The sequence below is a fragment of the Carcharodon carcharias genome, chromosome 12 (genome assembly GCF_017639515.1).
Source record: "Carcharodon carcharias isolate sCarCar2 chromosome 12, sCarCar2.pri, whole genome shotgun sequence".
Taxonomy (NCBI): domain Eukaryota; kingdom Metazoa; phylum Chordata; class Chondrichthyes; order Lamniformes; family Lamnidae; genus Carcharodon; species Carcharodon carcharias.
This window is the reverse complement of record NC_054478.1, coordinates 448740-473258: the sequence shown is the minus strand read 5'-3', so window position 1 is coordinate 473258 and position 24519 is coordinate 448740. Positions and strand designations below refer to the sequence as shown.

The following is a 24519-nucleotide window of genomic DNA, read 5'->3' as shown; positions in this document are numbered from 1 at the left end:
GATTCTGGAGGGAAGTGTGTGTGTATGGCAGGGCGTTTCAGACCTCGTGCAAGCACTCTCCCATGCATGCAGATCCTTCACATTTCATACTCATCTCAATGCCCTGAGCATTTTGAATGCTGTCTATGTTTTGCTTTCAGTTGTCCATCTCACCTCCGTCTGACCTGCATCTCTGCCCACCCACTAATCACACTCCCACACAGCACATGATCTCGCCCACCGCAACTTTAGTTTCACCTTCGATTTGGACAGCATGGTGCTAATTCAGCTTTACTTTTGTTCCCCTGTCCTTTACCCTCCCCTTGTCACCCATTTCCTCTCCCCATCACAGTTGGCTCCCCCAGTCATCACATTCCACCTCCCCTCTGTTACTTACCAGCCCCAATCCTTTTCCTTCAGGGATGTCCTGGTTCCCTCTCTTCCCGAAAATCCTACCCCCAACTTTATTCACCTCCCTGACCTCCTCCTTCCCACCCCCAGGGTCCTTATCTGTCTCTGGGTCCTCACCAAGTACCCTCGCCATCCCTTCTATTGCTTCCGTCGAACCCTTACCCTCCCACCCTACTCGGTCATTCTCGCTCTTCCTCAATACCTGCCCACCCTCAGTTTGCTCCCCAGGAGGCAGACATGGACCTATCCAAACATCTCCCTCTCCATACCCTTCCTCCACCCAGAACCCCTCTACCACCCCCCATAGTCCTCCCCCACCTCCGGACTCCCCCTCCGCTTAGTCCCTCCCCCTTCCTCCACCATTACTTCTTCCTCCACCCTTACACTCTCCCCTCTCCGTACCCCTTCCTCCCCCTGGACACCCACCCCTCTCCGCACTTTCCCTTGCACCTTCCACCCCCATTTACACCTACCACCCCAGTTGCTGTCTTCTCCCCCATTACCCCCTCCTCCCCCCGTTCTCTCCCCCTCCCAACCTCACCCCATCCTGACACCTTCATTACACCCCTCCCAACCTCACCCCAAAGCTGACACCATTATTGCCCCTCCCAACCTTACTCCATCCTGACACATTTATTCCCCCCACCCAACCTCACCCAACACCTTCATTCCCCCCCCTCCCAACCTCCCCCCATCCTGACACATTCATTCCCACTTCCTAACCTCACCCACCCCCGACACCTCTTCCTCTCCCAGCCAATCCTAGCCCTTCCTCTCCCACCCCCTCAACCACAACCGACGCATCAAAGGTGAATATCCAACTTCCATGCGCTGCTTTGCAGCAAAGCCATGTCTATGAGAATCCACCCAGAATTCCATGGACATTCCTCCAGTGTGTCATTGGTGTCGGGCTCCAGCATCCTCTGCTCCTCGGATGTCCATGATGTGAGCAAGGCCCTGGTGGTAAATCCCGACTTCTGCATGTCACACTTGTCAAGCCTTGTTCTACATCAGCATGTTTTCCCACCAATGTGAATGGACAATCCAGCAGGGGGGGGGGATAATTCCAGTGGGCAGGCCTAATGATGATTTGCTGATGTATTACAATGAGGTTCCCGATGTCTGATGGTAGAGAACGCAGCCTGCCATCAGCAGGCTGAGCGGATGATCGCAAACTGGTTTCACGGCGTCGTGAACCGTTCGTGCCATATCGTCCTTTCATGCTATTGAACATATTCGAGGGGCATGGAAAATCTTGGCCATGGACGCACCTGGAGGAAGGGACGAGCAGCTTTACATCGGACAGTCTTCATGTTCTTCAGAAAATGAGATTCATCCTAAAATGTGTACGAGAGAAACAGAGTTACAGAGTGAAAGGAAGAGTTACATGGTCAGAGAGTCACCTTAGAACTAAATCCAGAACTAAACTTCTAATTCGCATTAATGTAGCTCAGTTTAAAAAACACAGATTGTAAGATTCAGGTAAAAGCAAAATACTGCAGGTGCTGGAAAACTGAAATAAAAACAGAAAATGCTGAAAAAACTCAAAAAATTAACTCTGTTTCTCTCTCCACAAATGCTGTCAGACCTGCTGAGTTTTTCCAGCATTTTCTGTTTATATTATTGTAAAATTCAGGTCTTGCCCAAGAGAAAAACCAACAAATCTCCCCACCAGGACAATCTACCCCAATAATCATCAGAGGAAAGAGCACTAGAGACAGAGAGAGAGAGAGAGAGAGAGATAGAGACATAAACATCAACATGCCAACTAATGTCCAATAATCAGGTACTCACCAACCAGCATCCGATAATCAGAAACATCAGAAAAGAGTGGGTTATTTTGATACCTCTATTAAAGAGCAAGAGCCAGATTGATACACCAAACGGCCTCCTTCTGTGCCATATTAGTCTATGGTTTTATAATCCACACCATCAGGAATAAATGAACTGGTTATTCATCTTATGTGCAGCATGTGGCATCTCACTGTGCACACATTGGTTACTGTGATTTGCTAAACAGCATTCACTAAATTTCAAAGTGATTCACTGAAATATTTGAGACAAGGAAATAAAGTCTGTTCTTTCTAAACTTTCTCTGTAGACTGTAAGCTTCTTGATTTCTGCAATTGCTCCTCATAAACCATCCACACCATATACTGTTGGCATTGAGCCCGAAGCGGATGGCAAGAACATCTCTCCTCGACTCCTGATAAATCACAATTAAGATTTAACTTTCATTGTGTTAGCCAACAGCATACTTACAGCAAATAAACAGAATCACTAGACCCTGGGAGGGTAACAATAGGGCCAGTATTACCCTGGGGTCAGTGCCATCTGCCCCTGAGGGGAGGAGCTTGTGCGGTCTGTTGGAGAGGGTTGGCATAGTCTGTTCCCAGCAGGGGTCTCACATCGGGTGGAGGGAGGGGGGCGGGTGGGGGGTCATTTGACACAGCACCTGGCTTTCTGGGCACTGCAGCAGAAGCACCTCAGGGAGGATAAAGAATTACTGTACCAACTTACCACAATGATGACCTGGAAGTGTCTCTTTGCCAGCTGATTGCTGAGTTTAGGAAGCAGGTCGTAGCTGATGATACTGACATGGGAGGATGATAATTGATCTTTCCCTGTCAGTACCACATGAATAGCCTCAGTCTCTAGTGAAGGCAACCAATGGCTGAAAGCCTGCAGAAAAAAAGTTATAATGCTGGTTTGAATTGCCTGATCCAAAGATTGCACCTTGACAAAGTGATTGTGATCACCAAACTACCGCTCACACGCTCCCAGACCCCCTGTAAATGCTGAGGCAGCCCCTGGGACCTCTTGTAAATACCAATGCGCTCCTGGGGACCCCCTGTAAATACCGACACACTCCCGGGGGAACCCTGTAAGTACCGACGCACTCCCGGGGGAACCCTGTAAGTACCGACGCACTCCCGGGGGACCCCTGTAAGTACCGATGTACTCCCGGGGGACCCCTGTATGTACCGACGTGCTCCCGGGGGCCCCCTGTAAAAACACCGACACACTCCCAAGTACTCCCTGTAAATACTGACACAGTCCCGGGGCCCCCTGTAAATACTGACACACTTCCCAGGACCACATGTGAATACTGACACACAGCAATGCGGTTGACTCTTAAATGCTGTCTGAAATGGACTAACAAGCCACTCAGTTGTATCAAACCACTACAAAGTCTACAAAAGGCAATGAAATGAGCAGGGATGTGGGCATCAGGAACAACAATGGCAAATTCAGCCTTGCTGATCCTGTAAAGTTCTCCTTACTAACATCTGGGGGCTAGTGCCAAAATTGGGAGAGCTACCTCACAGACTAATCAAGCAACAGGCTGCCATAGTCATCCTCACGGAATCATATCTGACAGATAATGTCCCAGACTCTGCCATCATCATCCCTGGGTATGTCCTGTCCCACCAGCAAAGTGGGTGGCACAGTGGTATACAGTCAGGAGGGAGTTGCCCTGGGAGTTCCCAACATTGACTCTGGATCCCATGAAGTCTCATGGCATCAGGTCAAACATGGGCAAGGAAACCTCCTGCTGATTACTACCTACTGCCCTCCTCAGCTGATGAATCAGTGCTCCTCCATGTTGAACACCACTTGGAGGAAGCCTGAGGGTGGCAAGGGCACAGAATTTATTCGGGGTGGGGGTCTTCAATATCCATCATCAAGAGTGGCTCAGTAGCACCACTACTGACCGAGCTGGCCGAGTCCTAAAGGACATAATTGCTAGACTGGGTCTGCGGCTGGTGGTGAGGGAACCAACAAGAGAGAAAAACATACATGACCTCATCCTCACCCACCTGCCCGCCACAGATGTATCTGTCCATGACAGTATCGGTAGGAGTGACTAACGCACAGTCCTTGAGGAGACGAAGTCCAGTCTTCACATCGAGGATACCCTCCAACGTGTTGCATGGCACTACCACTGTGCAAAATGGGATACATTTTGAACAGATCTAGCAACTCAAGACTGACACACAGCACTTCTTGGATGCCCATCAGCAGCAACAGAATTGTACTCAACCACGGTCTATAACCGCATGGCCCGGCATATCCCTCCCTTTACCATTACCAACAAGTCAGGGGATCAACCCTGGTTCAACGAAGAGTGCAGGAGGGCATGGCAGGAATAGCACAAGGCATACCTAAAAATTAAGTGTCAACCCGGTGAAGCTACGACACAGGACTATTTGTGTGCCAAACAGCATAAGCAGCAAGTGACAGACCGAGCTAAGCGATCCCACAGCCAACGGATCAGATCTAAACTCTGCAGTCCTGCTACATCCAGTCATGAATGGTGGCGGACAATTAAACAACCCACTGGAGGAGGTGCCTCCACAAATATCTCCATCCTCAATGATGGAGGAGGCCAGCACACTAGTGCAAAAGATAAGGCTGAAGCATTCGCCGAGTGGATGATTCATCTTGGACTTCCCCGGAGGACCCCAGCATCACAAACGTAAGTCTTCAGTCAATTCGATTCATCTGCGTGATATCAAGAAACTACTGAAAGCACTGGATACTGCAAAGGCTTTGGGCCCTGACAATACTCCGGCAAAAGTACAAAGAACAAAGAAAAGTACAGCACAGGAACAGGCCCTTCGGCCCTCCAAGCCTGCGCCGATCATATTGCCCTAAAGACTTGTGCTCCAGAACTTGCCACGCCCCTAGCCAAGCTGTTCCAGTACGACTACAATGCTGGCATCTACTCGGCTATGTGGAAAATTGGCCAGGAATGCCCTGCTACAAAATCTACAAAAAGCAATGAAACGAGACGGACCACCCAGCATGGACATGGGCGATGGAAACAACAACAGCAAACTCAGCCCTGTGGATCCTGCAAAGTTCTCCATACTAATATCTGGGGGCTTCTGCCAAAATTGGGAGATCTCTCTCACAGACTAGTCAAATAACAACTTGACATAGTCATCCTCACAAAATCATAACTTACAGATAATGTCCAGACACAACCATCACCATCCCTGGGTATGCCCTATCCCTCCAGAAAGACAGGCCCAGCAGAGGTGGCGTCACAGTGGTATACAGTCGAGAGGGGGTTGCCCTGTGGACAAATCCAACCTGGCCTATCACTGTCCCATCAGTCTACTCTCGATCATCACCAAAGTGATGGAAGGAGTCATCGACAATGCTATCAAGTGGCACTTGCTTAGCCATAACCTGCTCACTGATGCCCAGTTTGGGTTCCACCAGGGACAGTCAGCTCCTGACCTCATTACAGCCTTGGTTCAAACATGGACTAAAGAGCTGAACTCCAGAAGTGAGGTGACAGTGGCTGCCCTTGACATCAGGCAGCATTTGACCGAGTGTGGCATCAAAGGAGCCCTAGCAAAACTGGAGTCAATGGGAATCAGGGGGATAACTCTCTGCTTGGAGTCATATCTAGCACAAAGCAAGATGGTTGTGTTTGTTGGAGGTCAATCATCTCAGTTCCAGGACATCACCACAGGAATTCCTCAGGGTAGTGTCCTAGGCCCAACCATCTCCGGCTGCTTTATCAATGACCTTCTTTCCATCATAAGGTAGCACCATTTGCGATTCCTCAAATACTGAAGCGGTTCAAGCCCATATGCAGCAAGACCTGGACAACATCCAGGCTTGGGCTGATAAGTGGCAAGTAACATTTATGGCAACACAAGTGCCAGGCAATGACCATCTCCAACAAGAGAGAATCCAACCATCGCACCTTGATTTTCAATGGCATTACCATCACTGAATCCCCCACTATCAACATCCTGGGGCTTACCATTGACCAGAGACTGAACTGGACTAGCCATATAAATACTGTGGCTACAAGAGCAGGTCAGAGGCTAGGGATCCTGTGACGAGTAACTTACCTCCTGACTCCCAAAAGCCTTTCACCATTTACAAGGCACAAGTGTGATAGGATAATCTCCACTTGCCTGGATGAGTGCAGCTCCATTGACCCAAGAAGCTCGAGACCATAGGGGACAAAGCAGCCAGCTTGAGTGGCACCCCACCCACCACCTCCAATATCCACTTCCTCCACCACCAATGCACAATGGTAACAGTGTGTATCAGCTACAAGATGCACTGCAGCAACTCACCAAGTCTCTTTCAACAGCATCTTCCAAACCTGCGACTTCTCCACCTAGAAGGACAAGGGCAGCAGATGCTTGGGAACATCACCATCTGCTTGTTCCCCTCCAAGCCACACACCATCCTGACTTGGAAATATATTGCTGTTCTTTCATTGTCGCTGGGTCAAAATCCTGGAATTCCCTCCTTAACAGCATTGGTGTGTGTAACTCCACCACATGGACTGCAGCGGTTCAAGAAGGCAGCTCACAAACACCTTCTCAAGGGCAATTAGGGATGGGCAATAAATGCTGGCCTAGCCAGTGATGCCTGCATCCTGTGAAATAATTGAAAAAAAAAAGTCCTGGGGACTCTTGTAAATACTCTCTCCCTGGGAACACCTGTGAATGCTGACAAACTCCCAGGAACTCCTGTAAATGCTGACACATGCCTTGGGACCATTTATAAATTCTGACATTCCTGGAGACCCCCTACAAATACTGACATGTCTAGATGCCCCTGTAAGTACTGACAAACTCATGGGGTCCCCCTCTAAAAACTGACGCGCACCCCTGTAAATATGACCCGCTCCCAGGGTCCCCCCTCCAAATGCTGACCCGCTCCCAGGGTCCCCCTCCAAATGCTGACCCGCTCCCAGGGTCCCCCCTCTAAATATGACCCGCTCCCAGGGTCCCCCCTCTAAATATGACCCGCTCCCAGGGTCCCCCCTCTAAATATGACCCGCTCCCAGGGTCCCCCCTCTAAATATGACCCGCTCCCAGGGTCCCCCCCTCTAAATATGACCCGCTCCCAGGGTCCCCCCTCTAAATATGACCCGCTCCCAGGGTCCCCCCTCTAAATATGACCCGCTCCCAGGGTCCCCCCTCTAAATATGACCCGCTCCCAGGGTCCCCCCTCTAAATATGACCCGCTCCCAGGGTCCCCCCTCTAAATATGACCTGCTCCCAGGGTCCCCCTCTAAATATAACCCGCTCCCAGGGTCCCCCCTCTAAATATGACCCGCTCCCAGGGTCCCCCCTCTAAATATGACCCACTCCCAGGGTCCCCCTCTAAATATGACCCACTCCCAGGGTCCCCCTCTAAATATGACCCACTCCCAGGGTCCCCCACTAAATATGACCCACTCCCAGGGTCCCCCTCTAAATATGACCCACTCCCAGGGTCCCCCTCTAAATATGACCCACTCCCAGGGTCCCCCTGTAAATACTGACCCACTCCCAGGTTCCCCCTGTAAATACTGACCCACTCCCAGGTTCCCCCTGTAACTACTGACCCACTCCCAGGTCCCCCTGTAAATACTGACCCACTCCCAGGTTCCCCCTGTAACTACTGACCCACTCCCAGGTCCCCCTGTAAATACTGACCCACTCCCAGGGTCCCCCTGTAAATACTGACCCAATCCCAGGGTCTCCCTGTAAATACTGACCCACTCCCAGGTTCCCCCTGTAAATACTGACCCACTCCCAGGTTCCCCCTGTAAATACTGACCCACTCCCAGGTTCCCCCTGTAAATACTGACCCACTCCCAGGTTTCCCCTGTAAATACTGACCCACTCCCAGGGTCCCCCTGTAAATAATGACCCACTCCCAGGGTCCCCCTGTAAATAATGACCCACTCCCAGGGTCCCCCTGTAAATAATGACCCACTCCCAGGGTCCCCCTGTAAATAATGTCCCACTCCCAGGGTCCCCCTGTAACTACTGACCCACTCCCAGGTCCCCCTGTAAATACTGACCCAATCCCAGGGTCCCCCTGTAAATACTGACCCACTCCCAAGGTCTCCCTGTAAATGCTGACCCACACCCAGGATCCCCCTGTAAATGCTGACCCACACCCAGGGTCCCCCTGTAAATACTGACCCAATCCCTGGGTCCCCCTGTAAATACTGACCCAATCCCTGGGTCCCCCTGTAAATACTGACCCAATCCCAGAGTCTCCCTGTAAATGCTGACCCACTCCCAGAGTCTCCCTGTAAATGCTGACCCACTCCCAGGGTCCCCTGTAAATACTGACCCACTCCCAGGGTCCCCTGTAAATACTGACCCACTCCCAGGGTCCCCTGTAAATACTGACTCACTCCCAGGGTCCCCTGTAAATACTGACCCATTCCTAGGTTCCCCCTGCAAATACTGACCCACACCTAGGGTCCCCCTGTAAATATGACCCACTCCCAGGTTCCCCGTGTAAATACTGACCCACTCCCAGGGTCCCCCTGTCAATATGATCCACTCCCGGGGTCCCCCTGTCAATATGATCCACTCCCAGGGTCCCCCTGTCAATATGATCCACTCCCGGGGTCCCCCTGTCAATATGATCCACTCCCGGGGTCCCCCTGTCAATATGATCCACTCCCGGGGTCCCCCTGTCAATATGATCCACTCCCGGGGTCCCCCTGTCAATATGATCCACTCCCGGGGTCCCCCTGTCAATATGATCCACTCCCGGGGTCCCCCTGTCAATATGATCCACTCCCGGGGTCCCCCTGTCAATATGATCCACTCCCGGGGTCCCCCTGTCAATATGATCCACTCCCGGGGTCCCCCTGTCAATATGATCCACTCCCGGGGTCCCCCTGTCAATATGATCCACTCCCGGGGTCCCCCTGTCAATATGATCCACTCCCGGGGTCCCCCTGTCAATATGATCCACTCCCGGGGTCCCCCTGTCAATATGATCCACTCCCGGGGTCCCCCTGTCAATATGATCCACTCCCGGGGTCCCCCTGTCAATATGATCCACTCCCGGGGTCCCCCTGTCAATATGATCCACTCCCGGGGTCCCCCTGTCAATATGATCCACTCCCGGGGTCCCCCTGTCAATATGATCCACTCCCGGGGTCCCCCTGTCAATATGATCCACTCCCGGGGTCCCCCTGTCAATATGATCCACTCCCGGGGTCCCCCTGTCAATATGATCCACTCCCGGGGTCCCCCTGTCAATATGATCCACTCCCGGGGTCCCCCTGTCAATATGATCCACTCCCGGGGTCCCCCTGCCAATATGATCCACTCCCGGGGTCCCCCTGTCAATATGATCCACTCCCGGGGTCCCCCTGTCAATATGATCCACTCCCGGGGTCCCCCTGTCAATATGATCCACTCCCGGGGTCCCCCTGTCAATATGATCCACTCCCGGGGTCCCCCTGTCAATATGATCCACTCCCGGAGTCCCCCTGTCAATATGACCCACTCCCAGGGTCCTACTGTAAATACTGACCCACTCCCAGGGTCCCCCTGTAAATACTGATCCAATCCCAGGGTCCCCCTGTAAATACTGACCCAATCCCAGGGTCCCCCTGTAAATACTGACCCAATCCCAGGGTCCCCCTGTAAATACTGACCCAATCCCAGGGTCCCCCTGTAAATACTGACCCAATCCCAGGGTCCCCCTGTAAATATGACCCACTCGCAGGGTCCCCCTGTAAATATGACCCTCTCCCAGGGTCCCCCTGTAAATATGACCCTCTCCCAGGGTCCTCCTGTAAATACTGATCCACTCCCAGGGTCCCCCTGTCAATATGATCCACTCCCGGGGTCCCCCTGTAAATACTGATCCACTCCCGGTGTCCCCCTGTAAATACTGACCCACTCCCGGGGTCCCCCTGTAAATACTGACCCACTCCCGGGGTCCCCCTGTAAATATGACCCACTCCCAGGGTCCCCCTGTAAATATGACCCACTCCCAGGGTCCCCCTGTAAATATGACCCACTCCCAGGGTCCTACTGTAACTACTGACCCACTTGCAGGGTCCCCCTGTAAATAGGACCCACACCTAGGGTCCCCCTGTAAATACTGACCGAATCCCAGGGTCCCCCTGTAAATACTGACCCACACCCAGGGTCCCCCTGTAAATACTGACCCACTCCCAGGGTCCCCCTGTAAATACTGACCCACTCCCAGGGTCCCCCTGTAAATACTGACCCACTCCCAGGGTCCCCCTGTAAATACTGACCCACTCCCAGGGTCCCCCTGTAAATACTGACCCACTCCCAGGGTCCCCCTGTAAATACTGACCCACTCCCAGGGTCCCCCTGTAAATACTGACCCACTCCCAGGGTCCCCCTGTAAATACTGACCCACTCCCAGGGTCCCCCTGTAAATACTGACCCACTCCCAGGGTCCCCCTGTAAATACTGACCCACTCCCAGGGTCCCCCTGTAAATACTGACCCACTCCCAGGGTCCCCCTGTAAATACTGACCCACTCCCAGGTCCCCCTGTAAAAAATGAACCAGTCCCAGGGTCCCCCTGTAAATAATGACCCACTCCCAGAGTCTCCCTGTAAATACTGACCCACTCCCAGGGTCCCCCTGTAAATACTGACCCAATCCCAGGGTCCCCCTGTAAATACTGACCCAATCCCAGGGTCCCCATGTAAATAATGACCCACTCCCAGGTCCCCCTGTAAAAAATGAACCAGTCCCAGAGTCTCCCTGTAAATGCTGACCCACTCCCAGGGTCCCTCTGTAAATATGATCCACTTCCAAGGTCCCCTGTAAATACCGACCCAATCCCAGGGTCCCCCTGTCAATATGATCCACTCCCGGGGTCTCCCTGTAAATACTGACCCAATCCCAGGGTCCCCGTGTAAATACTGACCCACTCCCAGGGTCCCCCTGTAAACATGACCCACTCCCAGGGTCCCCCTGTAAATAAGATCCACTTCCAGGGTCCCCCTGTAAATAAGATCCACTTCCAGGGTCCCCCTGTAAATAAGACCCACTCCCAGGGTCCCCCTGTAAATAAGGCCCACTCCCAGGGTCCCCCTGTAAATAAGGCCCACTCCCAGGGTCCCCCTGTAAATAAGGCCCACTCCCAGGGTCCCCCTGTAAATAAGGCCCACTCCCAGGGTCCCCCTGTAAATAAGGCCCACTCCCAGGGTCCCCCTGTAAATAAGGCCCACTCCCAGGGTCCCCCTGTAAATAAGGCCCACTCCCAGGGTCCCCCTGTAAATAAGGCCCACTCCCAGGGTCCCCCTGTAAATAAGGCCCACTCCCAGGGTCCCCCTGTAAATAAGGCCCACTCCCAGGGTCCCCCTGTAAATAAGGCCCACTCCCAGGGTCCCCCTGTAAATAAGGCCCACTCCCAGGGTCCCCCTGTAAATAAGGCCCACTCCCAGGGTCCCCCTGTAAATAGGACCCACTCCCAGGGTCCTCCTGTTAATACTGAGATTAGCTGATCTCTGTCTCTCTCTGGGACACTAAACTGAGAGTCCTCTGCTTCATCTATTTAAGGTCTCTTTGATGAAGGTGCTGAATGAAAAGGCTGTCTCTTCTGCTGTGAAACAGCATAGCTCGTACCTGTGCCCAGGTGAATCGGACAGAAGATGGAGCAATTACGAGCACTGGCCACTCTTTGCGGTAAACTGCGGCGATACAAATGGCTTGAAGGGTCTTCCCGAGCCCCATGTCATCAGCCAATAGTAAACGGCCATCCCGAGATATGGCAAAACTGTGGAGACACAAAGCTTCAATGTAGAACTTTAAGTTTAATTTATATTTGTATGCTTGTGTTAAGAAAGGTGGAACATGGTTCTTGTCCAGTGATTTTTTTTGTGAGCTGGTGGCCCTGCTTGTATACATGCATTTTTAATGAGATTTTACAACCCTTCAAGTGAAGGGATGGGTTACAAAGAGGTTAGTAATTTAGAAAAAAAACAGTAGGAAAAATCTGTGCTGTTGCCTGGCAACAGAGGTCCAGGAACAAAGGGGGACACGGAAAGCGAGAAGGGCAGTTCAGAGTGTGTGTATACCAGGGAGTGAAGGCAGAAGTTCTAAACTCTCTAGTAGGAAATGCTGCAAGGCTATTGCCTTTAGGGAACTCTTATATTTGTTCTGAAGTTGAAGTAATACTGAGTTTAGAATGCGGTTTTTGGGCATCTCAAGGAGAGATACAAGCTGGGGAAAAAGCATCTAGTGAATGCTCAGAAATGCACTGGAATAAAATCATTTGCAACAGGGCCAGTCCAAGGAAGGAGCCTTGGTGCTGGGATAGTGGTAAATCTTCACGGGGGTTTTGTGTCTGTAAGGGTATTGTTAGAACAATAAGATCAGTATGGGTTTGCATCATTTTCTGGTGTTTGTATTAAAATCTTTCCAACCATTTTGTCTAGCATAATATCATTCATTTTTCTTGTTTAGTAAACATTTTACGCTTTGTGTTAAAACTACACTAGCAGCGTCTTGTGAATTTCTTCAGTGACTGACCTCCAGGGTTTCTGGAAAAAACAAAGTTAGGATCTATCAAGCCAGGCTTCTCTCTGGGGTCAGACTTGTCCATTATTAACATCAGCTGGGATCGTAACACTCAATAAACCATCACCAGGGAACACACAACAGGATTTACCTCAAAACTAAATATACATGAGGCCATTCAGCCCATCAATCCAGAAAAACCAACCAGCTCCTTCAACCCCATCCAATTACCCTCCTGAATAATCTGTATTGATGCTAGGAATGAATTATTCCACATCATGGATAGAGCTAGAGGACAGTCAGGGCATGGGATGAACTGGCAGAAATTGCAAGATTCCAGACTAGCTTTTAAAAGAAGGGAAACAGACAATATTTGAAAAATCTTGTGTGTTTGGGACAAGGGATGAGAATGGAATTAAGGAAAAAGTACTTCAGAGAGCCCGCACAAGCCTGATGGACTGAAAGGCCTCATTTTATGATTTACTGTATCAAAGCTCCATAATTTATTAATTAGTTGGTCTAAAGAACAGAAATGAGACAGTGAGAGTAATGGAAGCTTGTTATGTTCCAAGGATGTAGTTAAAACATAAACTGCATGCGGCTAAGGACACAGTGAGCTGGCTACAGTCCAGGAGAGTGGCTGGCTGCAACTAATCAACAGCTGACCAGACCTTCCCTCCCCAGACTTCCCTGGCCACACTGATTGATTACTGTAAATTCAAACACAGACACCAACAGACTAAAACTTACTTCACTCCTTCCCTCTGGAACGGCATTAGGCTATGGACGAGTTTGGAATCAACAGACAACAGATCAGCCTCTGGGATCTCCAGTGGCTCCAGATAGCTCTTTTCAAACTGGGGCAGGAAGACCTCCAGCACCCCTCGGGGGAATGGTTCTATTTGCACAGCAGAGATCCTCGACAGAGCATCAACTGAAATACACAACACGCCAGCCGACAATAAAGAAAACAAGCAATTTAAAAAGACTAATTTCTATTGTGTTTTTCACTATCTCATGGCATCTCAAATCGCTTTACATACGAATGTACAAATTAAGAGTAGGCTACTCGGCCCCTTGCGCTTGCTCCGCCATTCACTAAGCTCATGGCTGATATGATTGTAACCTCAATTCCACATCCCTGTCTACCCCATGATAACCTTTCACCCCCTTGTTAATCAAGAATCTATCTAGCTCTGCCTTTAAAATATTCAGACTCTGCTTTCACCACCTTTTGAGAAAGAGAGTTCCAAAGACTCTCTACCCTGCATGAGGAAAAAATTTCTCCTCATCTCTGTCTTAAATGGGCAACCCCTCAATTTTAAACAATGACCCCTAGTTCTAGATTCTCCCATAACAGGAAACACCCTTTCCACATCCACCCTGTCAAGACCCCTTAGGATCTTATATTTCAATCAAGCCACTTCTTACTCTTCTAAACTCCAGCGGAAACAAATCTAGCCTGTCAAACCTTTCCTCATAAGGCAACACTCCCATTCCAGGTATTAGTCTAGTAAACTTCCTCTGAACTGTTTCCAGTGCATTTACATCCTTCCTTAAACGATGAGACAAACACTTGTATTTCTGTCACAATAATATTCTATTAGCTTTCCTAATTACCCGCTGCACCTGCAAACTAACCTTTTGTGATTCATGCATCAGGACACCCAGATCCCTCTGCATCTCAAAGCTCTGCAATCTCTCACCATTTAGATAATATGCTTCTTTTTTATTCTTCCTGCCAAAATGGGCAGTTTCACATTTTCCTAGATTATACTCCATTTGCCAAATCTTTGCCCACTCACTTAACCTATCTATATCCCTTTGTAGTCACCCTATGTCCTCTTCACAACTTACTTTCTTACCCATCTTTGTGTCATCAGCAAATTTAGCAACCATTCCTTCAGTCCCTTCATCCAAGTCATTTATATAAATTGTAAAAAGTTGGGACCCCAGCACTGACCCCTGTGGCACACCACTCGCTGCATCTTGACCCATTTATGCCAATCTTCCATACATGCCAATATGTTTCCCCTTACACCATGAGTTTTTATTTTCCACAATGACCTTTGACATGACACCTTATCAAATGCTTTCCGGAAATCTAAGCACAGCGTATCCACCATTTCCCCCTTTATCCACAGCACATATTACTTCTTCAAAGAATTCCAATAAATTGATTAGACATGATTTCTCTTTCACAAAACCATGCTGACTCTGTCCGATTACCTTGAATTGTTGAGTGTCCTGTGTGAGGAACTCATTTTTGGAAAATTGAAGAACATTGAGTTTTGGACATTCTTTCTCCTGAGCTATTTTTAAAAGTTTGCAATAGTAATTCGGGATATGAACATGCCATTCTTCAAGAAACCATGGATCAAGATAGATGTCCAGTGGATAACACCTAGAGCGGGAAGAGATACTTTGTATATCTAATTTAACAGAGAACTGCTGTTGCTGGGCTAAAGACTCTTACTAAAAGCAAAAAGCTGCGGATGCTGGAAATCTAAAACAAAAACAAAAATAAAAATACCTGGAAAAACTCAGCAGGTCTGACAGCATCTGCGGAGAGGAATACAGTTAACGTTTTGAGTCTATATGACTTCAACAAAGTTGAGTCCTGTTGAACAAAGAAAAGTACAGCACAGGAACAGGCCCTTCGGCCCTCCAAGCCTGCGTCGATCGTATTGCCCATCAACTAAAACATTTTGCACTTCTGGGGTCTGTATCCCTCTATTCCCATCCTATTCATGTATTTGTCAAGCTGCCTCTTAAACACCACTATTGTACCTGCTTCCACCACCTCCTCTGGCAGCGAATTCCAGACACTCACTACCCTCTGCATAAAAAACTTTCCCCGCACATCTCCTCTAAAGTTTTCTCCTCTCACCTTAAATCTATGTTCCCTAGTAATGGATGCTTCCACCCTGGGAAAAAGCTTCTGGCTATTTACTCTGTCCATGCTACTCATAATTTTGTAAACTTCTATCAAGTCGCCCCTCAATCTCCATTGCTCTAGTGAGAACAATCCGAGTTTCTCCAACCTCTCCTCATAGTGAATAACCTCCAGACCAGGCAGCAGCTTGGTAAACCTCCTCTGCACCCTCCCCAATGCCTCCATATCCTTCTGGTAATGTGGTGACCAGAATTGCACGCAATATTCCAAGTGTGGCCTAACCAAGGTTCTATACAGCTGCAGCATGACTTCCCAGCTTTTATACTCAATACCCCTGCCAATGAAGGCAAGCATGCCATATGCCTTCCTGACTACCTTATCCATGAAGAGTCATACGGACTTGAAACATTAACAGTATTTCTCTCTGCAGATGCTGTCAGACCTGCTGAGTTTTTCCAGGTATTTTTATTTTTGTTTTTCTTAAAGACTGTTGCTGATTGGTTAAAAACACCTGGCCTAAGAGAAGTATTCTTTTACATCTTAATCTTTAAAACTCTCATGCAGAGTGTGTGCAGGAGCTGCCTTAGAAACAAGCTGCTTCTTTCCCTCTCCCTGCCCCACGTTTGTCATATGTGGTGTAGAGTGAGTTAAACTTTCCTCAGTAAAGTCTCATCAGGATAACTCATCTGTTTTATTTTGAAAGTTTGCAAAGCTGTGATAAGTAAGTCACCAAGCACAGCTTCACCAAAAAATCCCTCTGAAAGAATTTCCAGATCTATTGTGACCAGAACTCAGTTCAACAGCGTCAAGATCTTTTCGAATTTTATCCATTTAAAAGACACTTTCCCATACTCCAGCCTCTGCAGGGGACTGTTTGTTTTGTCCTGTTTCATGTTTGTGTGTGTATATGGGGATTCAAATATCTGTTTTTTTTAAAAAGGGGAAAATTGTTACACTTCTAAACTACATCTTGTAGCCAGTTTATTAACTTGTTTGAAAAATTAGTTTGTTTTCTAATAATTTTTTTTGCATTTACTAAAAGAAGCCTGGTCAAAAGTAAACAATTGGCCAGTTTTGTGAGTGAATTAAACATTTAAACTATTGTTACAACCTATGGAGAAGTGGGGTTAGAATTAACTGCACACCTCCCGTCACGGTCCGTAACACTTGTTATAATGTCTTTACTAATACCTTCTAACATTTTCCCTAAGACAGATGTTAAGCTAATCGGTCTACAGTTTCCCACTTTCGGTCTCCCTCCCTTTTTGAATAAATTTTCGAATCTAATGGAACCTTCCCGAAGCTGGGGAAGTTTGGAAAATTAAAACCAATGCATCAACTATCTCACTAGTCACTTATTTTAAGTCCCCACGATGAAGCCAATGAAGATTTTTAAAAAATCATTCACGGGATGTGGGCATCACTGGCTGGGCCAGCATTTATGGCCCATTCCTAGTTGCCCTTGAATAGGTGGCGGTGATCTGCCTTCTTGAATCGCTGCAGTCCAATATAGCTAATGAAGGACTTTTTTTTGAAGTGCAACCACTGTTGTAAGGTAGGATATGCAGCAGTCAACTTCTGCACAGCAAGGTCACACAACATCAATCTGATAAACGACCAGACCATCTGTTTCAGCGATGTTGGTTGTGTGAACTTATTGGCCCCTGACCACTGGGAAGACCTCCCTGCACTTCATTCTAAGTTTCAGGGGCTCTCTTGCATCTGCCTGAGAAGACAGCTGGGGCATAGGTTTAATGTCTCATCTGAAATACAGCATCTCCCAAAGTGCAGTGCTCCCTCAGTGCTGACAATCCACCCCAGAGTCATTGTCCTCTTCAACAAAGCATTGGCCAAATGTAGCACATGGGAATCCACCTCCACCCATGAGTCATGCTGAGTACAAAAGGAAGGTAGTTGTGGTCGTTGGAGACCAATCATTTCAGTCTGAGGACATCACTGCAGCAGTTCCTCAGTGTAGTGCCTAAGGCCCAACCATCTTCAGTTCCTTCATCAATGATCATCTCTCCAAAAAACTCGGGAAGATGGAACTGGACCAGATGGATGAGTTGCACCTTGAACACAGCCAGGACCAATGGACTTGCATAGCAGCTTGACAGTGTTTTTGGAGTGTGTTTAAACTAACTTAGGAGGGGTTGGGAACCAGGAGATAACATGAGAGGGGAAAAACATGATGCACAAAGAATTGAGAAAGGTAGAGAGCACTACATTAAGAAATAGTAAGGTATTAGGTGGGGTCAGAGTAAATACAATAAGGTCTAGATTAGGGTTAATGCACAGGGTGTGATAAATAAGGTTAGTGAGTTGCAGACGCACATAGCTATGTGGCAATATGATGTTCTAGCAATAACAGACACCTGGCTCAAAGAAGAGCAGGACTGAGTATTAAATATTCCTGGAAAGAAGGTGTTGACAGGATCACAGAATGGTTACGGTGTAGAAGGCCGTTCAGCCCATCGTGTCTGCACCTGCTCTCTGAGCATTTTAACTTAGTGCCGATCTCTTGCCTTTTCCCAACAACCCTGCACATTGTTTTGATTTAAGTAATCATCTAATGCCCCAATTGAGCCTGCCTCCACCACATTTCCAGACAGTGCATTCCAGACCCTAACTACTCAGAATCACAACGCAGAAGAGGCCCTTCGGCCCATCGAGTCTGCACCGACACGCAAGGAACACCTGACCGACCTACCTAATCCCATTTACCAGCACTTGGCCTATAGCCTTGAATGTTTCAAAAGCAAAAAACTGCAGATGCTGTAAATCCAAAACAAAAATAAAAATACCTTGAAGAACTCAGCAGCATCTTCGGAGAGAAACACAGTTAACATTTCGAGTCCATATGACTCTTCAACAGAACTAAGTAAAAATAGAAGAGAGGTGAAATATAAGCTGGTTTTGGTGGGGGTGGCGGGGTGTGGGGGGGGGGGGGGGGGGGGTGGCGGCGGCGGTGGGTGGGACAGGTAGAGCTGATAAGTGGAGATAGCCAAAGTATGTCATAGACAAAAGGACAAAGAGGTGTTGAATGTGGTGATATTATCTAAGGAATGTGCTAATTAAGGGTAGAATGCAGGACAAGCAAGGTACAGTTAGCCCTAGTGGGGTTGGGGTGGGGTGAAGGGAAGGGATCGAAATAGACTAAAAGGTAGAGATAAAACAATGGATGGAAATACATTTAAAAATAATGCAAATAGGTGGGAAAAGAAAAATCTATATAAATTATTGGGGAAAAAAGGGGGACCAGAAAGGGGGTGGGGATGGAGGAGAGAATTCATGATCTAAAATTGTTGAACTCAATATTCAGTCCGGAAGGCTGTAAAGTGCCTAGTCGGAAGATGAGGTGCTGTTCCTCCAGTTTGCGTTGAGCTTCACTGGAACAATGCAGCAGGCCAAGCATGGACATGTGGGCATGAGAGCAGGGTGGAGTGTTGAAATGGACTAGGTGACCGCTTTGCAGAACACCTTCGGTCTGTCTGCAAGCATGACCCAGACCTCCCTGTCGCTTGCCATTTCAACACTCCAAACCTCCGCAAATTGTCCAAATATTTGCTCCTCAATTTCCCACTGACTATCTGGAGTCTATAATAAACACCTAGCAATGTGGCTGCCCCTTTTTTATTCCTAAACTCTAACCTCAAAGCTTCATTCGATGTCCCCCCCAAGATATCATCTCTCCTTACTGCAGTAACTGACTCCGTAACTAATAATGCAACGCCTCCACCTCTTTTACCCCCTCCCCTGTCTCGTCTGAAGATTCTATATCCCGGAATGTTGAGCTGCCAATCCTACCTCTCAACCACATCTCTGTGATGGCTACTATATCACAATTCCACGTGTCAATCCTCACCCTTAACTCATCCGTTTTACCTGTAATACTCCTGGCATTAAAGTAAGGGCCATCTGGCCTGCCTTACTCCCTTGAAACTTAATGCAGCTGTACTCCCTCTGACTTGATTGTTTTACTGTATTATGATGTGTCCCTATTCTGTTAACCTTCTGTGTCCCCTCCCCTTGCCGAATTAGTTTAAACTCCTCCCAACAGCACTAGCAAACCCACCCATAAAGATGTTAGTCCCACTCTGGTTCAGATGTAGACTGTCCCACTTGTTCAGGTCCCACCTTCCCCAGAAACGTTCCCAGTGATCCAAGAATCTAAAACCCTCCCTCCTGCACCAACTCTTAAGCCACATATTTATCTGCGCTATTCTCCTATTTCTGTGCTCGCTAGCACGTGGCATTGGGAGTAATCCAGAGATTATAACCTGAGAGGTCCTGCCTTTCAGTCTACTGCCTAACTCCCTGAATTCTTGCTGCAAACCTCATCCCTCTTTCTACCTATGTCACTGATACTAACATGTACCATGACCTCTGCCTTATCACCCTCCCCCTTCAGGATGCCCTGCAGCCATTCAGTGACATCCTGGACCCTGGCACCAGGGAGGCAACACACCATCCTGGAGTCACGCTGGCGGCCACAGTAGCGCTTATCTGTTCCCCTGACTATAGAATCCCCTATTACTATTGCTCTTCCTCCCCTCCTGTACAGACAGGCTGCTTGTGGTGCCAGAAGCTTGGCTCTGTCTGCATTCCCTGGAGGAACCAGCACCCTCATCCATTCTAAAATGGAATACCGATTTGCGAGCAGGACTTCTGGGAACTCCTGAACTACCTGCCTGTTCTCTTGGACTGCCTGGTGGTCACCCATTCCCTTCCTTCCTCAAGTCCCTTCAGCTGCGGTGTGACCACCTCTCTAAACATGCTATCCATGATGCTCTCAGACTCACGGATGCTCCACAGTGTCCCCAGCCGCCGTTCCAGCTCTGAAACCCAAGTTTCCAGGAGCTGCAGCTGGACAGACATCCTGCACACATGCTGGTCCCTGGCACCGGAAATGTTCCTGGCTTCCCACATGGAGCATGAGGAGTACACCATGGCTTTGAGCTCTCCTGCCATCACTTATCCCTTTAAATTAAACCTTATAAATCAATTACTCTGGGGCCCTTATTTCCTGATCCTCGTTATTACAGAATATACAAACTATAAACCACAAAAAAACCTTAAACTATAAGCGAAAAAAGTAGTAAATGCTTACCCGACCTTACCCATACTTACCAGTCATTTCTCTTCCTTGTATCCTCTACTGCTGCAGCAGGGCAAGACCACTCTCTGAAGATGTAAGAAGTTGGATAGCAAAGAAAAATGCAAAGAGCACCTCTTCCCCTCTGCACCGAATTCCCACTGTACACTAAATTGCCAATACCCACACTCTGACTCTGTCTCACTCAGGATGAGGACTCTCCCCTGCTCGTGTACAAGCAAACTGTGTGAAAAAGCTTTGTCCTCACCTCGCATTTACTTCTTTTGCAAAACACTTTAAAACTGTGCCCTCTGGTTCTCGATCCGTTTACGAGTGGGAACGGTTTCTCTTTGTCAACTCTGTCCAGACCCCTCATGATTTTGAAAACTTCTATCAAGTCTCCTCTTAGCCTTCTCCTCTCCAAGGAAAACAGTCCCAACTTCTCCATTCTGTCCTCATAACTGAAGTGTCTCATCCTGGGAACCATTCTTGTAAACCTCTTCTGCACTCTCTCCAATGTGTTCACATCCTTCCAATAGTATGGTGTCCAGAACTGTCCACAATACTCCAGCTGAGGTTTAACCAGTGTCTTACACGAGATCATCATAACCTCCCTGCTCTTGTACTCTTTGCCTCTATTAATAAAGCCTAGAATACTGTATGCTTTAGTAACAGCTCTGCTTGTCCTGCCACCTTTAGTGACTTATGTACATATACACTCATGTGTCTCTGTTCTTGCACATCCTTTAGAATAGTATCTTTTATTTTAAAGGCGTTCTGATGAAGAGTCATACAGACTCGAAACGTTAACTCTGTCTTCCTCTCCACAGATGCTGTCAGACCTGCTGAGTTTTTCCAGCTATTTTTGTTTTTGTTTCAGATTTCCAGCATCCACAGTATTTTGCTTTTACCTTTTATTTTATACTGTCTCACCATGTTCTTTGTACCAAAGTGTATCACCTCACACTTCTCCGCACTGAACTTCATCTGCCACCTATCTGCCCACTCCGCCAATGTGACAATGTCCTTTTGAAGTTCTACACTGTTCTCCTCAGTTTGCAATTCTCCCAAGTTTTGTGTCATCTGCAAACTTTGAAATTGTTCCCTGCACAACAAGATCTAGATCATTTACATATATCAGGAAAAGTAAGGGTCCCAATATGGACTCCTGGGGAGCTCCACTACGATACTTCTACCAACCCGAAAAATACCCACTAACCATTACTCACTGTTTCTTATCCCTCAGCCAATTTTGTATCCACGTTGTTACTATCCCTTTTGTTGCATGATCTATAGCCTTCCTCACAAGTCTGTTGTGTGGCACTGTATCAAACGCCTTTTGGGAGCCCATATACACGACTTCAAAGGCCTTTCCCTCATCAACCATCTGTTACCTCTTCAAAAAAACTCCAGCAAGTTAGTTAGACACGATTTTCCTTTTATGAATCCATGCTGACTCTTCGAATCAATCCACATTTTCCACGTGACTATTAATTCTATCCCGTATAATTGTTTCTATAAATTTCTTCACCACCAAAGTTAAACTGACTGGTCTATAATTGCAGGGCAGGTCTTTACAACCTTTTTTGAACAAGGACGTAATGTTTGCAATTCTCACGTCCTCCGGCACCTCCCTCAAATCCAGAGAACATTGAAAGATTATTGACAGTACCTCTACAATTTCCACTCTCACTTTGTTCAATATTCTTGAAGGCATCTCATCCGGACCCGGTGCCTTATCAACTTTAAGTACCGACAGCTTATCCAATACCAACTCTTTATCAATTTTAAGCCCTTCTAGTGACTGAGTTTCCTCCTCTGTCACCATGGCCTGGGTAGCATCTGCCTCATGGGTAAAGATGGATGCAAAGTATTCATTTAACATCTCAGCCATGCCTCTTGCCTCTACGTGTAAATCCTATTTTTAGTCCCTAATCGGCCAAAAGTCCTCCTTTTACCACCCTTTTATTATTGACGTGCTTATAGAAGACTTTGAGATTTCCTTTTATGTTAGCTTTTTTCATAACCCCTCTTTGCTTCTTATTTGCTTTTTTTACATCCCTTCTGAACCTTCTGTATTCAGCTTGGTTCTCAGTTGTATTTGCTACCTGACGCACACCTTTTTCTTCTTTAACTTAATTTCTATCTCCAGGGAGCTCTGGATTTGTTTGTCCTATCCTTCCCTTTTGAGGGAACAGACCTTGACTGTGCCCAAACGACCTCCTCTTTGAAGGTGGCCCATTGTTCAGCTACTATTTTTCCTGCCAACCTTTGGTTCCAGTTATCTGGCCCAGCTCTGTTCTTTCCCCATTGAAGTCCACTCTCTGCCAGTTGATTATTCTTACTCTGGATTGACAAATGTCATTTTCTACCGTCATCCTAAACCTTACGATACAATGATCACTGTCCTGTAAATGTTACCCCACTGTCACTTGATCTACTCGATCCACTTCATTCCCAAGAGCCAGGTCTAGCAATGCTTCCTTTCTTGTTAGATTGGAAACACACTGCTGTAGAAAATTCTGAACACACTTGCTTCTCTGCCAATGGAAAAGGACAAGGAACGATCCAGAATAAAAATAATTAATTGGGGGAGGGTCAATTTCAATGGGGTGAGAATGGATCTGGCCCAGGTAAATTGGCATCAAAGGTTGACAGGCAAAACTGTAATTGAAGAATGGGTTGTCTCTAAAAAGGACAAACGAACATTGGAATTAGGAGGAGTAGGCCATTCAATAAGATCATGGCTGATATGATTGCAATCTCCCGCCTACCCCCCCAATAACCTTTTACTCCCTTAATTATCAAAAATCTATCTAGTTCTGCCTTAAAATATTCAAAGAATCTGCTACCACCGCCTTTGAGGAAAAGAGTTCCAAAGACTCATGACCCTCGGAGAGAAAAAATTTCTCATCTGTCTTAAATGGATGACCCTTACGTTTAATCAGTGACCCCTAGTTCTAGATTCTCCCACCCTGTCAAGACACCTCAGGATCTTAAAGGCTGTCTCTTACTCTTTTAAACTCCAGTGGATACAACCCTAAACTGTCCAACCTTTCCTCATAAGACAACCTGCCCATTCCTAGTATTAGTCTGGTAAACCTTCTTTGAACTGCTCCTAATGCATTTTCATCTTTCCTTAAATAAAGAGACCAATATTGTACACAGTACTCCAGATGTGGTCTCGCCAGTGCCCTGTACAACTGAAGCATAACCTTGCTACTTTTGTAATAAATTCCCCTCACAATAAACAATAACATTCTACTCAAAACAAAAACAGAATTACCTGGAAAAACTCAGCAGGTCTGGCAGCATCGGCGGAGAAGAAAAGAGTTGACGTTTCAAGTCCTCATGACCCTTCGACAGAACTTGAGTTCGAGTCCAAGAAAGAGTTGAAATATAAGCCGGTTTAAGGTGTGTGTGTGGGGGGCGGAGAGATAGGGAGACAGAGAGGTGGAGGGGGGGTGGTGTGGTTGTAGGGACAAACAAGCAGTGATAGAAGCAGATCATCAAAAGATGTCAACGACAATAGTACAATAGAACACATAGGTGTTAAAGTTGGTGATATTATCTAAACGAATGTGCTAATTAAGAATGGATGGTAGGGCACTCAAGGTATAGCTCTAGTGGGGTTTTTTTTTTATTTTTTTTTATTTTCTTTTTATATAATGGAAATAGTTGGGAAAAGGAAAATCTTTATAATTTATTGGAAAAAAAAGGAAGGGGGAAACAGAAAGGGGGTGGGGATGGAGGAGGGAGCTCATGACCTAAAGTTGTTGAATTCAATATTCAGTCCGGAAGGCTGTAAAGTGCCTAGTCGGAAGATGAGGTGTTGTTCCTCCAGTT

The 24519-nt window shown here is 47.5% G+C and overlaps 1 protein-coding gene across 4 annotated transcripts in view; it reads right to left on the bottom strand.

Annotated features, from left to right (window-relative positions):
- The window catches only part of smarcal1 (SWI/SNF related, matrix associated, actin dependent regulator of chromatin, subfamily a-like 1), a 101241-nt gene that overhangs the window by 47290 nt on the left and 29432 nt on the right, over positions 1-24519 (bottom strand). For all 4 annotated transcript variants that reach the window (XM_041201198.1, XM_041201199.1, XM_041201200.1 and 1 more), the window contains 4 exons: positions 13433-13616; positions 11789-11939; positions 2911-3072; positions 1662-1727 (listed from right to left, as the gene is read on the bottom strand). In XM_041201198.1, coding sequence (XP_041057132.1) covers positions 1662-1727; positions 2911-3072; positions 11789-11939; positions 13433-13616 — 563 coding nt within the window. The remainder of the gene's footprint in view (positions 1-1661; positions 1728-2910; positions 3073-11788; positions 11940-13432; positions 13617-24519) is intronic.